This window comes from Xiphophorus couchianus, chromosome 19 (assembly GCF_001444195.1).
Source record: "Xiphophorus couchianus chromosome 19, X_couchianus-1.0, whole genome shotgun sequence".
Taxonomy (NCBI): Eukaryota; Metazoa; Chordata; class Actinopteri; order Cyprinodontiformes; family Poeciliidae; genus Xiphophorus; species Xiphophorus couchianus.
Genome location: NC_040246.1, coordinates 5,447,036 through 5,465,617, shown reverse-complemented (window position 1 = coordinate 5,465,617; position 18,582 = coordinate 5,447,036). Strand labels below are relative to the sequence as shown.

The 18,582-nt window shown below is 42.6% G+C and overlaps 1 protein-coding gene across 5 annotated transcripts in view; it reads right to left on the bottom strand.

Moving 5' to 3' along the window:
• Positions 1-18,582, bottom strand: part of ttbk2a (tau tubulin kinase 2a) — a 23,710-nt gene extending 5,128 nt beyond the window's left edge. Inside the window, exons 1-14 of one of the 5 annotated variants that reach the window (XM_028001496.1) lie at positions 18,206-18,582; positions 12,451-12,614; positions 10,658-10,805; positions 9,327-9,400; positions 7,898-8,038; positions 6,890-6,994; positions 6,304-6,369; positions 5,773-5,865; positions 5,561-5,686; positions 5,318-5,475; positions 5,005-5,212; positions 3,983-4,206; positions 2,971-3,514; positions 500-832 (exon numbers count right to left, since the gene is read on the bottom strand). In XM_028001496.1, the coding sequence (XP_027857297.1) occupies positions 500-832; positions 2,971-3,514; positions 3,983-4,206; positions 5,005-5,212; positions 5,318-5,475; positions 5,561-5,686; positions 5,773-5,865; positions 6,304-6,369; positions 6,890-6,994; positions 7,898-8,038; positions 9,327-9,400; positions 10,658-10,805; positions 12,451-12,519 (2,289 nt within the window). In that variant the 5' untranslated portion in view covers positions 12,520-12,614; positions 18,206-18,582. Of the gene's footprint in view, positions 1-499; positions 833-2,970; positions 3,515-3,982; positions 4,207-5,004; positions 5,213-5,317; positions 5,476-5,560; positions 5,687-5,772; positions 5,866-6,303; positions 6,370-6,889; positions 6,995-7,897; positions 8,039-8,426; positions 9,401-10,657; positions 10,806-12,450; positions 12,615-14,487; positions 14,775-18,205 lie in introns of those variants that run through there. The other 4 variants (XM_028001498.1, XM_028001497.1, XM_028001500.1 and 1 more) reach the window with 4 other exon arrangements.

Genomic DNA, 18,582 nt, shown 5'->3' with positions numbered 1-18,582 from the left:
TGGCAGTGTCAGTCAAGCTGTGAGTACTAAACCGGCAAGGACAGGAAACGTTCACGCAACTTCGCAGGGGGCTTCAGCGAAGAGAGGGTGAGGAACAAATACAGGGAGAGAGAGAGGAAGAGGAAGATAGAGAGGACAAAGACGATCTGAAACAAAAGAGATCATGCAACCTGTAGTCATGACTCCACATTCCCCATCAGGCATGCCACAGTCAGACAAAGACACACCCTACTAATCACATGACAAGGACACATCTGAACCCATGCTCTATCTGTCCTGCACAATGCCCCCTCTACATAGATCTGGGAGAGAGAGCTGCACAAACAAGCCAAGCCCAAAGGAACACACAAAAAAACAGCAATAACCAGCAACAGAGGAGAAGACGGAAACCAAGAAAGAAAAATATATAGAACAAATGTGTTGCTACGGATGTAGAGAGAGAGGAAGCGGAATAGAGGCTCGTTTCTTTCAACGGGAACAGTGATGGGAGCTTCATCACCTGCTGAAGCTGGGCGCGGGTGATGCGTATGACCGAGGGGAACTTGGCGTTGGCGGCACCGGTGGGGATGGCCGGCAGTTTCCTGCGACTGGGCGAGCGTGCGCCCGGGGAAGGGTTTGTTGGCATAGGGAGGGAGGAGGTGGAGGAGGACAGACGTTCCTGCTGCGGCTGCTGGTCGGCGGACTGGCTGCGCCTCAAGCCCGCTGACTGGCGCAGGTGCAGCGGGTCCGACAGCGTGGTGAGGAGGGTGTGAGGGCTGGGAGAGCGCAGCGGGATGGGGCTGGACGTCCGCGCCAAGACCTCCTCGGGTAGAGACGGAGGAGAGGTGGGGAACTAAGAGAGGGAAGGGCATCGGAGGAAGTGGGGGGGGTTGGAGAGAGGAGGGACTGTGAGATTGATGAGGGTGTGTGAAGATGGAGGTGGAGGTAGTGTGAGGTGGAAGAGACAAGCTGCTCTGGCAGGGAGCGTTGCTTTAATCAAAACTGGTAGAGAATGTAGGAGGTGAGGTAGGAGCTTTAGGTAAACGGGGTCTGCATTTATTTAAATGAAAGACGGTAGTTCTGCTTGTAGGAGGTAGGGAGAATTGGCAATAAGTTCTTACAGTGTCTTGCAAAAGTACTTCTATACAGTCAGGCCCATTAAAAACACAAACTTATTTTTTTCCTTTTTTTGTTTTTTCCTAGAGTGGGAAGACGTGGCAAAGGTCAACGGCCAAGGACTGAGGCCTCCATACATGGAACCCCGAGCTATCGCCTCGCCTTAAAAATCACAAACTTGAATGGATTTTATTGGAATTTTACATGATTATCCAAAACTACAAGGTTTTCTTTCCCTTGTTTTACAAATAAAAATCTAAATATTATGGCATGCATTTGTATTCAGCCCCTCTTAGTCTGACACTACTAAATAAAATCCATGGCAAACAACTGTCTTCATAAGTCCCCAAAGCAGCAATTTAAGTGGTGTCAATGTATACGCTTTGATTCAGGCTAATTTCACTCATTTTAAATAACATTTCTGCTGCTATATGCATATAGGCCTGTCACAATAACTAATTTTACTGCGATAAATGATAATACTGTTGTTTTGAGATCAATTTCAAGTAATGTAATGGCAATGGCGTAATAAAGCAAGTACACCCTCTCAAAAACTAATTGACTTTAATTTCTAAAAATCATTGGACACTGGAAATGGAAGATATTTTAACTATCCAAAACGAATAAATGAAACAACCAACGCAACAAATAAAACGATCACTGAAGCCTCTGTAAGCAAAACTGTTCATCACAAAAACGGGCCAATTGAGACCAAAGTACCAGACTGAAGCTATTTGTCATTCGGTCTTTGGTAAGAAAGACACAAGGAAAGTAATCAATCATGCAAGAAGTTTGTTTTAATTTATCATGCAGTTAATTGGTTTATTGCTGGTTGCCACAGGCCTATTTGAACATTTCTGTTTTATTTTTATATATTATAAATAGTGTTGTCTTTATGCACATTTTGCACTTTTTTTTTTTTATGATTTTATTCAGTTGCACATCCCTTTAGATTGGAGGATACTACTTTTGATAACGGCACAGTACATACTGTATATTTTAATACTTTTATCACTGTGTGAACCTATATGCCTCATGTTTCTGCTGTTAGGCCTTAATTTTCCCACTCTAATAAAAGAATATGTTTATTCCATTCCATCCCCACAGCATGATGCTGCCACCACCATGTTACACCCTTTATGATGGGCTTGGGTGTCCACTGTTTGGCCTCATATGCATTTAGACTGAGATTAAATCATAAAAAGGCAAACTATTTAATGACGAGGTAGCATCATCGGTATAAAGCGGGCTGTAATGCATTAAATCTGAATCAAATACTTTGAAGTTTGTGTTTCCAAAGTGACAAAATATGAAACATGCTGAAGGGGTATGAGTCTTTTGCAAGGCACTGTAAGTTTTCAAAGTTGAATTATAGATTGAGAAGAAATGTAACACTGAACTACGTTGTCTACTGCGAGAATATGAATAGCAAAACAGAAAAAAATATTTAACTTAGAAAACCAAGAAAGCCTTTGGAAATTAATTTGTGAAGCAAAATAGGAAAAAAATTAATTAATTAAATACTGTGAACAAAGTAAAGCTGTGCACAACTACTCCAAATGAAACTGAACTTTAAAATCATAAGCTCTCTTTATTTTCCCCATGCTGTGATCTGATTGAAGCACTCAGGTTGAGTTGTATCTGTTTCTAAAATGTACACAGGTGAAAGAGCAAGCAAACACAAAGCGGTAACATTTACCTTCAGACTACGGCAAGATGCAGCTGGTGGTACACTGATTGTTGTATGATAAAAGCATCGAAGTTCTAGACCTAGAACTCTGACTCTGTGCAGCTTTTTATCCTCGTAAAAATGCTGACTACAGTCATCATCATGTTTGGCATGTTGTGAAGCGGCCTTCCAGTGAAGGGCCTTACCTGAGTCAGGATTCCCTCAGCCAGAGCTTCAGCTGGGCTGGTTGGGGTAATAGGAGGCAGAGCCCCCCCGGGGCCCACACTGAGCTCCAACTTGTCCACTTTTACGCTTCCTTTGGAGGAAGCCGCACTTTCTTGCTTAGCTCTGCCAGAGTTAGGGGTTGGGCTTCTCTTTTCCCATCCGGGAGATGCTTCCTCTGGTTGGAGCACCTCTGGCTCCTCATCCTCCTCCGATGGGCTTGTTGTGGCTTTGGCTCCAGGGGAGCCACTGGGTCGCTCCACCATTACCCACTCCCTTGAGTCAATGTCCTGTCTCCCAGAGCTCAGATTAAGCGCCACAAAGCCACCACTACTGGCCGCCCCCTCTCCCTGCTCAAAAGACCCCGGTGAAGCCGGTTTAGGAGAACCAGCTCCGGACAGGAACTCCTCGTCGTAATGCCAGACGCGATCGGGGCGCTCCCCGGCGGACCCGGCTTGACCCTGAGTTGCTGGGACGACAGCAGCCTCCTTGCCCTGGTGCTGGGCACCAAACTGCTGTTTCCCTGAACTAAAGGACAGACGCAAAAAAAAGAAGAAAAAAAAGAAAATGAAAACAACTCGTGGTTTAACCCAAAGGAAATTTTTGTACACACTGCAAAAACACAAATTCTTACCAAGTAGTTTTGGTATACTTTCTAGTGCAAGTATTTTACTACACTTGGAATAAGGCAAACGTAACTTTTAACTTTTCAGCAAGATATAGGAGCATGTTTTAAGTAAATAATTCCTCATTGTTGATTTTAAAGAAGTAGTAGTTTCACTGCCAAATAATGTCACTTATAACATTTTTCCCAGGAGTGAAAAGATCTGCCCGTGGAACCAGTACTTGCTCCAAAGTTACTCGCAAGTTTGTTTTGTCTTACTTCAAGCTTACTCAGATATTTGAAACATAAACTAGACTAAATCTACTTGGTAAGATTGTGTGTGTTTGCAGCGTAACAGCTCATAAATGGGCTGAATTGTGGGCATACTTTACCAGTTATCTAGGAGACGCTCCGGGCTGGACTTTGACTCCAGGCCCAGCCTCCTCTCCAGCTCCAAGCTGTGGATGTTGCGGAGCTTTCTCAGCAGAGGGCCCTCCCGATCGGAAGCCACTGCCTCTGAGTGTGGTTTGACAGGAGAGCCCAGACTCGGCCCTGCGTAGGGGCTCTGGTGTCCTTGTCTGGCCTGGTTTTTACCTTCTTCCTCCTCTGCCGCAGCCTGTGGAACCAAGAAACGCTTTCACGACTTTGAACGAATTTCAAATGCAACATTTGTGTAGGCCTGTGACTTTGCTGGATGATAAGCTGCCCCTGAAATTATTGCAATATTGTTAATTTAGGACAATTTAGAAGTATCTTATTGATAATGGTATAATAATGCAAGTTTGTCCTCTAAACTTGAAACTTGTAAAATGGCTCTTCACACTGGAACTGGTAGACATTTTAAATAGCCAAAACAGAACGCAACAACCAAAAACAATAAATAAAACTGACAAACCACACACAACCGAAATAATAAATAAAGTGAATTATGACGTCTCTGTAAACACAATTGCTCTTCAAAAAATATTAATCATCAGAATGGAAGTTATGGAGCTCGTTTCAATTTATCACGTTATTAATTGATTAGCTGCTTATTGCAACAGGGTTGCATTTGCATGTGAATAAGCTGCTGCAAATCCTTGCAAAAATATTTGTACTACTTTCATTTTTCTACATTTTGCCATGTTACAATCTCAAAACTCGGCTTTACTCATTGGAACTTTCATAAGAAAATAATGATGATAAAGGGTAAACTGTTACAACATTTTTACAGAGAAAAGTCTGAAAAGTATGGAGTGCATTTGTATTTAACCTCCTTTACTATGACAGATTTTTATCTGTAAAAAAAACAAAACACACACATCCTTCTCCTTGCACTTCACAATAATGTGGTACTTTGCGTTGCTCTATAAAACAAAATACACTGAAAATGAACTGTATGAGCCCCCTTGCAAGGTGCAGCGTGTAGCCGAACCTTCCAGTGTCCCGTCCTGATCCGGTTCCGGTTTCGGTCCAGCTCTTCCCAGACGTCGGCCTCCTGGGTGCGATGCTGGTGGTGGGGGGAGCCCGGCACGCGGTCGGGGCCGGGGTTGTTCTCCACGTCGCTGAGCTGCTCGTCCTGCAGAACCTCGTCTGTGTTCTCCCTCAGCAGGTCGCCGGGGATCAGAGAGGCGTTCACCATGCTGCAGCAACGAAATGTGCGCACGCTGTTAAAATACTGTAAAACTTTCAAAAAGGCCGGCCGTCGCGCACTCCGCCGAGGTCGCCGAGGGATTTTGGCCTCGTACCCCATCTGCGCGGGAGTGAGTCGGGTGTGATGCTGCGGTGTTGTGGCGCTGGCGCTGATCGTCAGAGTGCCATCAGTGCTGGTTCGCTCCCAGTCGTAAGGGTCATTTTCCACAACGTTGTAGGTTTTCATGCTGTTGTCAAACACCGACATCAACAGCTGCAACGACACACAGAGGCATGATCTACCTTTTAGTCTGAGTTTTTCATTCAGGAAAATCCATCAGAGCTTTTCGAATATCGACCTGGTAGTCAGGCTTGGTGTAATAGTCAAGGCTGCAAATGTGTTCCAAGAATACACCAAACTCTGCCGGCAGGTGTTTGAGCATCAGGCGATGGTCGTAAGTCTCCTTCAGTTTCCCCACGTGTTCCTGAGATTAAACAGAGTTTTACTATTTGGTATATTTCATTACTCAAGGTGATCTGAACGAGCTTTTGATTTTGAGAGTAGCCTCACTTTGTCTTTAATCTTCCTCCACGGCAACTGCCCGACCAAAAACTCCACCAACATGTAGAAGAGAGACCACAGGTCGTCATGACGACCCATCTCCTGCAGAATTAAATAAACGTTGTGTTGATATTTCATCATGATGACGAAAAAACTGAAAAGATGCCGTTGCGTGCGTTTGAGCAACAGCGGCATCAATAAAATGATACACTTTACTTGAGGCTAGAGAAACATTTTTTCGCTTTCTGTGCCTGACGTTGCCAATTAGCCTCAAGCCTAAATTTCACTCGTATCGTAGGTGAAATCTTCATACAGATGCAACCAGATTTTTCTTTATAGAACCATGTAAGCTTTACTTTCAGCTTCACATTTGAGCATTTCCTTGTGTTGCTAGATTCAAGCCTAACAAATTGCATGGAAGTTTCTGGTTGAAACGTGACAGAAGGAGTGCAAACGCCTTTGTAAGGCACAGTACTATAGGTCCACATTGGGTAGCATATCAGAGTGACAAATATTAAACCTCTTTGGACAGACACTGACCTTGTTCTTGTGCGCATTGACAGAGGCATAGCGAACTGTTCCCCTGAACCCTGCGACTGGACGAGGCTAACAAATAACACATATGGCAATTAAATTCATAGAAAAAAAACTCTAGAATGTGTTAGAGACTAGATCAAACCTAGATTAGTAAAATTCTGCAACAAAAAAAACAACTATATGCATAAATCAATGAAAAGAGTGATTTAATCAAATATATTGTTTTTAACATTAAGTACTGTATTTGAACTACTGTCTGTTAAATACAGCACAGTTTTCATTTTCAACCTTGTTTATTAAACATCTACTGTAGAAAAAACAACAACAACAAAGACGTACAGAGTTCAGCTAATAATCCCCATGTTCTATCTTTTTAAAACAGTTTAAATATTTACAGCCAGCATGAAATCAGAAAACTTTTAAATAAAACAATAAAACAGTTAAGATACAAGTTTCAAAACTAAATGCAGTGAAAATGTGGTAGATGTTTTTTTGGGGGTTTTTTTTGTCTGACCAATGATATTGATACAGAAATTTGATCTACAGCTTTATGATCAATAAATAGACAGCAAGAGAGGAGTCCACTTACAGGGCGAACCTCCTGACAGGAATTGGTGAATTGTCGAGCCAAGCCAAAGTCCAGCATGTAGCAAGTCCGACAGGTACTGGGGAAGCGGCCCATGGCGAAGTTGGACTGGAATAGAAAGAGGTCGGACATGAGGAGGTAAGGAGTGCAGAATTTATGAGACAATAACTTTCTGTGTAGTTTGTTTCTATCCATACAGCTCCGAGATGATGAGAAGATCTGTGACAGCAATTCATAGGGTAAAGAATATTTACATTCTGGTACCTCAAGGCATTTAACCTACTCTGCTGCTGAGCCAGCTAACTGAAAGTCATCAACAACAAAAATCAGCGTGCAGTAATGGGAACAAAATGGATCACACAAAGGCTTTTTCAGGCCCTTCAGGGAGGAAAATTCCTTCATCCACTCTGCATGTCATGTAGTTTAAATACGGCAGACCAAAGTAATTGACAGCAACACCGATTATTTGTCTCTAAACAACCATTCTTTTTGAATTCTCTCGCCAGGACCACATCTATCCGGTGACTTTCACTCAAAAACCTGCTGCACCCAAATATGCTTTTAATTGCCTTGTTAAATTTGGTTAAATATAGCAGGCATTTTCAAAGAAATAGTGACCAAAATCTTGATTTTATTGCTCAAAAACTAAATTTTGTTCCATGTTTTTCCAGTTAAAATTTGTAAAAAAAATATATATATATATAATAATAATAATTTCATAAGGCAAACCTGCAAAAAAAAAACTTTCAAGTTTTGGATCTATTATAATTTACACATCCTTTTCTAACAAGTCCAACTACTTTATTCTATTTTATAAATACATAAAAGTATTTATGCTGCACTTATTATTAAATACATAAAATATGTGTATATAATTTTTGGCCATCAAGTTGTTTCCGACTTGATGAATTTTTCCCATGTGACTAAATATTTGTACCCCCCTGCGGTAGACTACAAGGAAACAACAATAGGTCACAGGAGAGAAACTGCTCCCAGGAATTTGCAACCCACCGGTTTGATGTCCCGATGCAAAAATCCAACAGAGTGGATGCTCTCTATGGCCTCCAGGATCTGGCGCCCCAGACGCAGGGTGGTGCTGATGCTGAACGTTCCCCGAGGCATGCTTCTCCTCAGATCTGCCAGGTTTCGACCCTGAAAGACCGCACGGGTTATATGTTGGTCCAATGGCAGGTTTGAAAGGCGACTCTCACCCCAACAACCTTCACATATCAGGTGATGCTACAGAAAGGAAACTTCACAGCAGCCGCTCCAGTACCAAAACGATCCCTATGGATATTTAGATTCAAATCGCAACAAAAATAAATAAATAAAAATCAGACCACCAGAAGCAAAAACTGCCTATTATGTTTAGGACTATGAGTTGGCTAATGGCCTTATCTGGCCGGGTGCTCAGCTGCGGTTTTTTCCAAGATGACTGTTTCTGCTTAACATCCTCCAGTGTGTAGTTTGCAGGTTAGTAAATACATTATTCATGAGAAGCCGTATTTTTAGACTTTTCTGAAATATTTATTTGGCTCACTTTTCTGTAAACAACTCCCAGACATGAGTAACATGCAGCCGGGGGATGTGCATGACGCATCTCAGGTGTCAGCGCAAAGTCAAACCGAGATCAGAGCAAGGAGACTCGTGATGGGCAAACCTAGAGTCATGTTAGACGAGTTAGATGACATTAGTGGACATATAACTGAGCACAGTGAGCTATTGTTATCTCTCAGTCTAGTTTGCTGTTGTTTCCTAAAAATCAATAAAAGGTAGAGGTGTAGTGAGTAATTAGTTAGAGACTGAATTGGGCCAATTTTCATCTTGACCTGTGGTAGACCATTCGCTAACTCCAAAAGACAATCTATTTCTGACTTGAGTGCCAAGTAAGTCCCGCTTACAACACTCTTGAGTGTGGAAGTTATTACGAAGGGAAAATATTACCCACTGAGAACTTTTCACCCCATTTTTACTAATCACTGAACGAGGTTCACCTTTGTGTCCGTATCGGACAAACTCATCTAAAAGATACAAAACGTGTCTTTCTTGTGGCGGTGTATTTCCCAGCATGGTTTTAATTGTACTGGAAACGTTTGATTTTAATGTGTGACATGTCAAGGATTTATGCGTGTGCGAACGTTTTGGCAGGAAATTAACTCCACGTGTGTGTGGTTTGCCACAGTGTCTCCACATCCCTGCCAGTATGCGTGTCAGGAACCAGATGGTTCGGATTTTACTGTGAAGCAAAGTCCCTCGTACTTTCTATTTGCGACACAGGCAGCTCATATTGGACCTGCGGTTTTCAAGCCGGCAGACGTCACATTTTTCCATGCTGTAAAAACAAATAAGAGTAAGAAACTGTTGTTTTCATATTTGGAGTGAAGGCGTGTGACATTGCTCCGTGGCTGACTCTGTGGCGTATCCCTCCACCAACACTGACCTGAAGCTCCATCACCACGTAGTTGAAGCGGTCGTTCCGGCCACATCCCACAAAGCGACACACGTGATCTTTACCTGGGAGAACGAGGACAAAATTGCTTCAAGCTCACAGCCAGCATTACAACCTCACCAGACACCAATACTGGTATTTTGCCACAATAAGTGCGTCTGAACTCAATGAGGTTTTTTCATATGGGCAGTATTGGCTCACTACCCTGGGGGCAAGATTATATCAGAGGGTGGCATAAGCACATTGGAGTGAAAAAAAATCTGTCAGCCCGAACTGGTTTTTAATTTTTCACAGTATAAAGCAAGAGATTTTCTACTGATTAATTGTTATCAGGTAGCATTAGCATGCGGCCGCTTGGACCTAATAAGTATAGAATGAACTGGAATTACAACAATATATAGTGCGGAAGAGCAACGTGATGATAACTGAAGCATGCACACCCAGCTGGCTAAAGGGACATTACATCAGTACGACAGAACCACAGACTCTAGAAAGAGTAAAGGTGGACGGCGATTGGCGCACATCAACGCTCAGCACGCATGCCAGGGAGTAAGACTATACGTCGTCTGACCTCAGCGAACACTGCTGCGTCGCCAAAACCACAGAGTACATTCTGAATAAAAACATTCATACGCATTTTACTGTCATCAAAATCGTCTATGGGGCAACAATAAGGTTAACTAATGCCATTCGTGGCTCTCGTGATGAGTGCGGGATGACCAAGGTGCCTTCGAATGATACTGTTGGCCAATGTTTACTCTCGACTGTTGCACGGATCAGCAGTGTTGGGGCGGGGGGATTAGAGTTCAGTTCATCTCAAGTTACATGCAGGCTCCCTTAGGAAGCAAGAGACTCACAGGGCTGCAGGTCAAGGCCATTAGACAGCAAACATGATCCCAGCTCATTGATTTGGGCAAAAGAAATACGACATGCTGGTTAAAAAGCAAGAAAGTAGAGTTTGGAGTAAAAAAAAAAAAAAGAAAGTGGTAAGAACGGATTAAACCTATATAAAATTTTCTGATGAATTGTAAGAAGAAATTGAGAATCAGGACACTGCAGCAAAAATAAAGTGTCACCCAAACTGAGTTTCAGACGTATCAGATGACTTGTATTACACCAGTCTGTCCCCAGGACTGAATCACACGTCACTCAAAATGCCATTTCCTGTGTTTTCAACAAGAAGTAAAAATGGTTTTCTTCTTCCCTACAACATTCAGCCAATGATAAAAATACATGCATGTTGAATCAAATCAATAGGTCACTGTGTCGGCGTGGATCGATCGGTTCTTGTAAATGAATCCGCCGAGCCCATTTCCACTCACCCTGGAGCTTCTTCAGGACGGCCACCTCCATCTTTAGCACTTGTTTGGGCTGCTGGGCCGATTCCGCCTTCAGCGCCACGCTGCCCCGCGTCAGTAGGTCCTGCGCCTCGTAGATCTCCCCGAAACCGCCACCCCCTATCTTCTTTACCTGGGCGGAGGGTGTTGTAGAGGGAGATGGACACAAGAAGGTAAAAACAAACAGAACAACACTGAGACAGAAATGGGATTATGTTCAGAAAAGGCTATCTGATGATTTTATAGCAAGAAGGAGAAGATTTACATTCCAACAGTGTGTAAAAAAGAAAAAAATAAAGACGGTATTATGATTTCAGTGGTGGCAAAGTGTTATTTTTACAACTGGGAACAGCTGGATAGCATCTCAAAAGCTCAATAATACTTGATAGAAGTTGAAAAGAAGGCTTCATGGATGCAGAGCAAGACCAAAGAGCAGAACGAGAGGAAGTTCTGATCATCTCTTCCATCCATCATAACGAAGGATGTGAAAAGTCACAACATGCAACCCATAAATCGTCCAGGTTGCAGTTTGCCAGAAGCCATGTTGAATATGGTGCTCCAGTTAGATGAGACCAAATTGTAACTTTCTGGTCTACATGCAAAACCGTAGCTAGCTGTAAAGACCTCAGGGCCACCATAGTAAGCTAACACAGCTCGTCGCATTTTGAACGCACCAGCTCCGTTGTAGAAACGTGACAACTGCAGCATCACGCAATGTCCAAACTGCTGTCCACAAAAAGGTTTTTGAAGAACAATGGGCAAGGATTTCAGTCTAGATGTGTAAACATTTCCCGTTGCAATGGAGGTAGAACGCGGTTCGACAAGATATTAGGACAGGGGGATGAATACAAATGCCCGCCACACTTTTAAGATTTCTGTTTGTAAACTACTCGGACAGAATTATGCGCGCCATTGTGTCGGTACATTCGAAATACATTAAGATCCCCCCCAAAAAAACACTCTGAAGTTGATGGTTTTAACATAACAAAAGGTTAAGAAAGTTCTAGACACTTGAATACTTTTGCGTTTCTGATTAGGATTTTAGGGAAAAAAATAGATTACTAGTAGAAGAAATAAAAAGAATTTACAGTTTTTGTTATTTTCATTAAATGACAATTGTTAGAATGTGAAAAGACTACCTGATTATAAAGAGAAAACGTTATGGGATAACACAATGAACTCAACTCTGTCTGCTCTGAAGCTGAATTATGCGTACTCTCATTATGTACTGAGCTCTGTAGATTATCTCAGCCTCCAACTCCTCTACCTTTCACCCCCGCCGCATTCTTAAGACTTCATTTCCCCCTCAGCTCCCCGTGTCCTTCACTGTCCTCCAAGCTGTCTGAGTTTTGGAGTCACTCTGAGAGCTGGTGGGGTGGATTTAGCTGCAGAGTCCTTACGTAACCCGGCTGCTGAGAAGACAGGAAGCGATGCCAGGCGGCCAGTTGGGGACAACTGCATCACATGGCACCGAAACAGGCCCCCGGCACCAGGAGACACCAGCCTATGGGGGATCTTCTGCCTATAGCACACTGCGCTGACACAAATAGCAACACTGGCTATTTTCGGATTTCCCACACTGCAGCAGGAAAACTTGGACGAGGAGGTAAAAATGTCAAACTGCAGAAGTTGTAGGTGAGGACATTTTTTTTTAATTATTTATTTTTTGCTAGGACAAAGACTCATTGTTAGTAAGACAAGGGGGCTAACTTGGGACAGGCGGTGATGGGGGCTGGACAAACACGGCGCCTATTGTAGCTGGAAGACAACCCGCTTACCACTTTCCATCGCTCCTTGACGAGGGAGAGGCCGCTCAGGATGTCAGCTTGCTCCGCTCCCCCGCTCATCCCGTCTGTGGATCCGGGGATGTCTGTGCCCTCGCTGCTGCCCTTTGACCAGGAGCCTCACACTGGGCCGGGCATTTGGAAGCTGACGCAGAGACCTAGAAAAGTCCAGGAGACACACAAAACCGTCAGGGACCGATTAAAGGATCTGGGCAAAACGTGGTTCAGCTGGTGAAGTATTACACAGCTACAAAATAAAATAAAATAACATTTTAAAAAATCACGAAAGACAACACTGGACTAAGGCCTCACTGGCTGGAGCTGTATCATACTCAGCCATCACAGCAGCTGCAACAACTGTTCCTCCAGCAGCTGTCTTTCTGGACAAACACACCAGCAAATGCCCTACATCTTAAATTACAAACAACATTTCAAACTGGTAGGATCCTCTTTCACATGATGGTGAAACAGAAAACATACCAGAAAATGTGATTAAGCCTTTTATTTTTGCAACATTTTGCATTAGATGTCCGTTTCCAGTGGTCGCATGGAGCAGAACAGGCAAACAATCACGAAAAGTTTGATTTTCTACTGTTGAAATGTATTAACTTTCACAAATTTCTGTATTAGACATTAAGATTACAATGCTTTATGGGTGATAAAAATGATAAAATAAGGCTAAACTGCAATACCAAATCATTTGATGTGTATTCACACTCCTTGAGCTTATTTATCAGAAACGTCATATTTTCAAACTTCGACGCAATTTATAGGACCTTTTTTGACAGGCTAACATGAAAATGAACATGATTGTAACGCTTTAATGATATTAAAATATAAAAATAAAATAAATTTCTCCAAAGTGGGGTATACATTTGTTTTTGACCTCTGCAGTCGATACTTAGCCCTTTAGCGCCTGTCTTTCTGCTATTTTTGCTTCAAATGTTTTGCTTTCTTTTTTCCCTTTTAATAAATTATTTGAACCAAGAAACAAAGCACAGAGGGCCTAATGCTGGAGGATTAGTTTCTGTACAAAATGGGAGAAAAAGGATATACTGGTGTCAAAAACAACACAGAGTCCTACTACTTTTACAGTAAACACTTTCGTAACAAATTTATAAAACGTGATAAATTAGAGGTAGTGTTACATTAGTGCATGCACATTTTGCATAAAAAAATAAATTAATTTAAAAAAAAAAACGGTGTTCATAAAAGCACCCTGAACTGTCGCTTCCCCAGGAAAAGCTGCGTGTTTATTCCCACGTTATACAACATCTGTATCAGAGATAAGCCTTCCTCTGGAGAGCACACGCTGTGGCAACTTCCTCTGCTCTGCCTTCAAACACGCGGAGCAAGACCGACTTCGATTCATCATTCTGCACACACTGCGAGCGAGGGTTATGCAACACCCTTCAAAAAGCCACTTGGTTGCAGGGCGCGAGTCGGTGAGGAGGAACCTTACCAGCGCTGTTAGATGGATGCAGGACTGGGAAACTGTGGGGATGACGAGCAGGAAAGGTTTGGGCTCGGGAGTTAAATGGCTCTGGAGAAACTAATGATATTGAAACACTACATGTTTTTTTTCTCTATGATCTAAATTGACTGTAAAAATCATCAAGCTGTGCTTTATTGTATAAAATAAGCAGACAATTATTAATTTTTGTGTTTTTTCCCTCTTTTTTGTAAAGCATTTTCTTTTCAAATAAATCTCGATATTTTCAGCCAGTGTTTTTCTTTGAACAGTTTCACATTTTTTCCAAACATAAATACCTCAACCAGGTATGCTGGATCAAATCAAAGCTGCCCCCCCCCTCCCCCCCAACAGTGTTTATGATTCAAAAGGCATGGAGGAAAGCCAAAGACAAGTGATTTTTGAGACGAGGGTATGGTGATTGTGTAGCCTGTACTTGGTCAAATTAAAGCCATCTTCCTGCAAATTCAACCTCAGTCACTTGACTCATTGCAAATACCTGCATGCTTTTAAACCCCATCTTACTCGTTGTCAAAGTTCACACACTCACAGTGACTAACCTAACGTGTGACGACGAGGCGGGGCCGTGTTCTTCCTCCTCATCAACGCCGCTCATCGTCGATGAATAGGAAAAGAAAAACAAACCTTTAACCCCTGGCAGCGAGCTCCTCTCTCTCCTACCGTGAATCGCGCTTCCTGACCCCAGCATTTCCATGGCGACGCTGGTGCAGAGCCCATTTTCGTTCGCTGACGCGGCTCGTCGTCACCGCCGCTGCCCTTTTCGCTCAGCTGGAAAGCCGCACGTTTTGAGCTTAGCCATCGTGAAAACCCGCAATCCACGCGTGTGCATCAGCGCAGGCATGCAGGGAGGATCACTTGGCAGAACATGTTCAGCGTTTCCTGTGTCGCAGCGGGTCTAATCTAGTGGCCTAGTTCAGCATAACTGGACGGAGGTACACGTCCAGAGCTGCAGCCGGATGAAGAGTCTGGTTTAAAACTGGACAGAGGCCAGCTCTGGCATGACCTGGCTGCACGCTATGGTCGAGATCAAGGCAGGCTTTAGATTGGCTGGTGCGGCAAGAATGAGTAACCCAATGTGATTATTTACAACAACAACAAAAAAGGGTTTGAGAGAAAGTGTTGTAGAAGGCGAACCTGGATTTTTCTCTGACTAACTCAGGAGGAGTCAGGATTAAATGCTTACAAGTACACGCAAGACATAATGAAGTACTGACTGAGCTTTGTTTACAATTACATTGTGCGTTATTTGTGACCCCAGCTAGAACACAACATCTGGGATTATTATAATACAATAGTAGCATGGAATAGCGACTCGACAAACCAGACAGTCTAGTTAGGACTGAGGGGAATGGATTAAAAATAAAATCTCAACATTTTTTCTCACTTTTTTTTTTCTTAAAAAGACATTACAAGTGACAAAAAAAAAATTACTTAAAGAAAACTGGGCTTTTCTTTCAATTATCAATTCTGTGAGCTGAGAGAAGCTGTAAAACATACAACTCAAACACAACGGTAGGCTTCGGGTTGGCCTGACAACCCAAGGTGTACAATGGTGAAAACAAACCTATGCATATTTTCCAAGAATTAAAATCTTTAAAAACAGGAAATTCGATGAAGCCATTAAAAAAAAACATCTATTTGTCGCCCAGCTCTAACTCACATCAGACTTACGTTGCAAAACATAAAACTCCAGATTTGTCTTGACCTCAAAAATCTTCGGGACTCAACACACCCTCAAGGTTTGGAACTCAAGACTTGCAAGTAATTTTTTGTCTGTTTAACTGCTGGTGAAAATAAGCAAGTAAGCACAGATCAAATGATTAGCGTCGTCCCCTTTGAGTTACTGTAACCACAACCACAGCTTGACTCCAGTGACCTCTAAGCTCTGATGGGATCGGCAAGGTTGAAGCGAAATGGGGAAAAAAAGACGACCGCCTTTCAAACTATAACTGGTATGTACCAAGTTTGGTAAATTTGCTGTGTCACTCATGGTGTCCCATCTCCAGCAGTCCCTGGATGAGAAGTGAGTACACCCTGTCCTGTGCATCAGTCCATCACAGGACAAATATCCTGTTTTTGTGTCAACCTCTGTTTGAAAGGCAACATCTTTCGTTGACAAATCTCATTTTGCGTTGTAGAAAGAGGGATTTTTTCCTGGTTAAATAAAGGTACAATTTAAAAATAAAACAAAAAACGTTTCAGTAGTAAGGTTATTTAAGTGATGAAATGTCAGTCTGGTGATGCAAAATTTGCTGTTCAGTTAAAATAGTGACTGTTCCAAAAAATATATTTTACAGTAATAAGGCAAGTTTGAAAAAATATCTACTTAGCAATCGGTTTGGTGTTCGACAACAGTCACAGTTTTGTGGCCCCAAAGGAAAGTAACCCACCATTGGAATACATGTCTAAAGGAACATTTTTTGATTAAGTAAACAACAGGAAAAATACAAATGGATGTATGTTAGATGCATCTTATTTCCTGTGACGAGTTCTCACGATGCCTAATGCAGTTTTTTAAAAGTAACATTTTGAGAAAACCACAATATTAAACGCTCCAAGTGTTAGATGTGCGTTTGTCTTGGACTTTAAAACTGTTCCAAGAAGACTTTAAAGAGCTCACTGCCTGCAAGAAGGAAACATCATGAATAGTTTCCTGCTGGCTGCATAGCAAGTGATGGATGTTTGCAGATGTTCAGCATGGTTCAGTTTTTTCATTTAAGAGGTCAGTTTATGCTGAGGGTTTTTTTTATTCATTTATTTTTGCCTGAAGCTGTTTGATGACGCTCTGCTTTGGTAGAAGAATAAACGCAGAGGTAAGAATTTGCTCCAGATCAGACCAAAAATAAATAGGCTATGCTATTGGAGAAAATTTTATTTTTGACAAAGGCGTGTTTCATTCGGAGGGTTAATTTGTGGTATTTCTTTAATGGCTCCTTTCCAACTTAAAAACTTTGCAGCGATTCAAAGTCATATTGAAGGTAAAAATGAATTACGTCCCACAAAGGCAGGGTATGTTTATTTGCGTACGCGTTGTCCATCTAAGCTATCATGCAGAATGTGCAAATTACAAACTGACAAAAGTTTTTTTTTTGTTTTTTTTTTGTCAAAATCTGTTTAAAAGACAACTGCATAAAGCAAGGTAGAGTAAGCATTGCTTCAACCTAAACCTTTTTGGTTATTGGGTTCAGTTTACATGAGGAGAGTACTTCTTTTCTTTTGTACATGATGATTGCTATTTTTTTCTAGTAGAAAATAATTTCTTTTTTTAAAAAAAAGAAAAGCAAACCCAATCGACTGAAACAGAATGTCCCGCAAACCTTTGCAATTACAATTATGTGGAAGATCTGAACTGCCATTTCAAACAGCTTACAGTATCTTCTTTGTTCATAAACACAACAATCTGTGTTGTGTGCATCTGGTCTGTGCAAAGACAGTGTTTCACAACAGGCAGTGGTGAAATTAAACTAATACACGCTACTACTTTCAATAAAAATCATAATACGCAAAACGTATGATGGAATCTATATTTATTATATCTGTAATATGCTTTTGAGTGTGCTTTTACTGAATGTCCTTCAGTGTCCTGTGGAAAAATGTTTTGCATAATTTTTGACACATTTCTAAACTAACATTATCATAGTGATAACCCTAATAAATGTGCACACAAAAGCATTATAGAACATCAGAATAAATCAGAATATGTAAAATGTTGTTTGTATATAAAGGAAAGTGTGGCAGGTGCCTTTAAATTGGGAGGTGGGGGGGGGGACGCCACCTAAGGCCTTACAATACCTTCGGCCGGCTCTGGAGGGTCAGTCCTGGATCTGCACGTTTAGAAGCAACTAAAGAGCTGCATTTGGTTCACTAAAACTATTGAAATAATAGCTGTACGTAAAACAATAAGAATAAACACCAACAGAAATCGCTCCGATTTTTCTTTAATGTCCAGCTGCGCCATTTCATTTTCCCTCATGCTGCGTCGAAAAATCCAAGCTGCCTCTCCTCCTTCTCCTGCGGTGAACCGACCGGCTTCATTACGGAGAGCTGTTGCACGGCGAGGCTGGGTTGCCACAGCAGATTTACTCAGGCGCGAACACGGGCCACGCAAACTCATCCTGCCTAACCGTGCGGATGAGGTTAGCCTGACGCCGTGCAGGATAAAACCCTGCGCATGCTGCAGCGGCCGCTCGCAGTGGTGCAAACAACGGGCATAACCGAGAAAGGCGGCGGGGGGGACAAAAAGACGGGGAACCTTACCTCGGCAATCCTTGATCCAAAGAAGAGCCGGGTGTGGTTACAAAATATCCTCAAGGTTTCGAAGCGGTGCGTACGACATCGAGAGGAATGCCATGACGCGCGGACCGTCCAGGCAGAGAGGAGGCGGTGTTGGCGTGATCGGAGGAAACCCCACTCCCAAAAAAACCCCAAACAGAACCGGTGTGAGGGGAAATATTGTGTGTGTGGAGGGACGGGGAGAAAGGTCGTGCCGTTCCCTCTTCTGCTTGTCACCTCAGCATCTCGCTGCGGAACCGTGACGTGACAGCTCCTTGGTGGTCATCCGCTTTCCTGCGCGCGGCCCCGATCCGATCGCCCCTCGCAACAGCTCGGCCGCGCGCACGGAGAGACATTTAAAG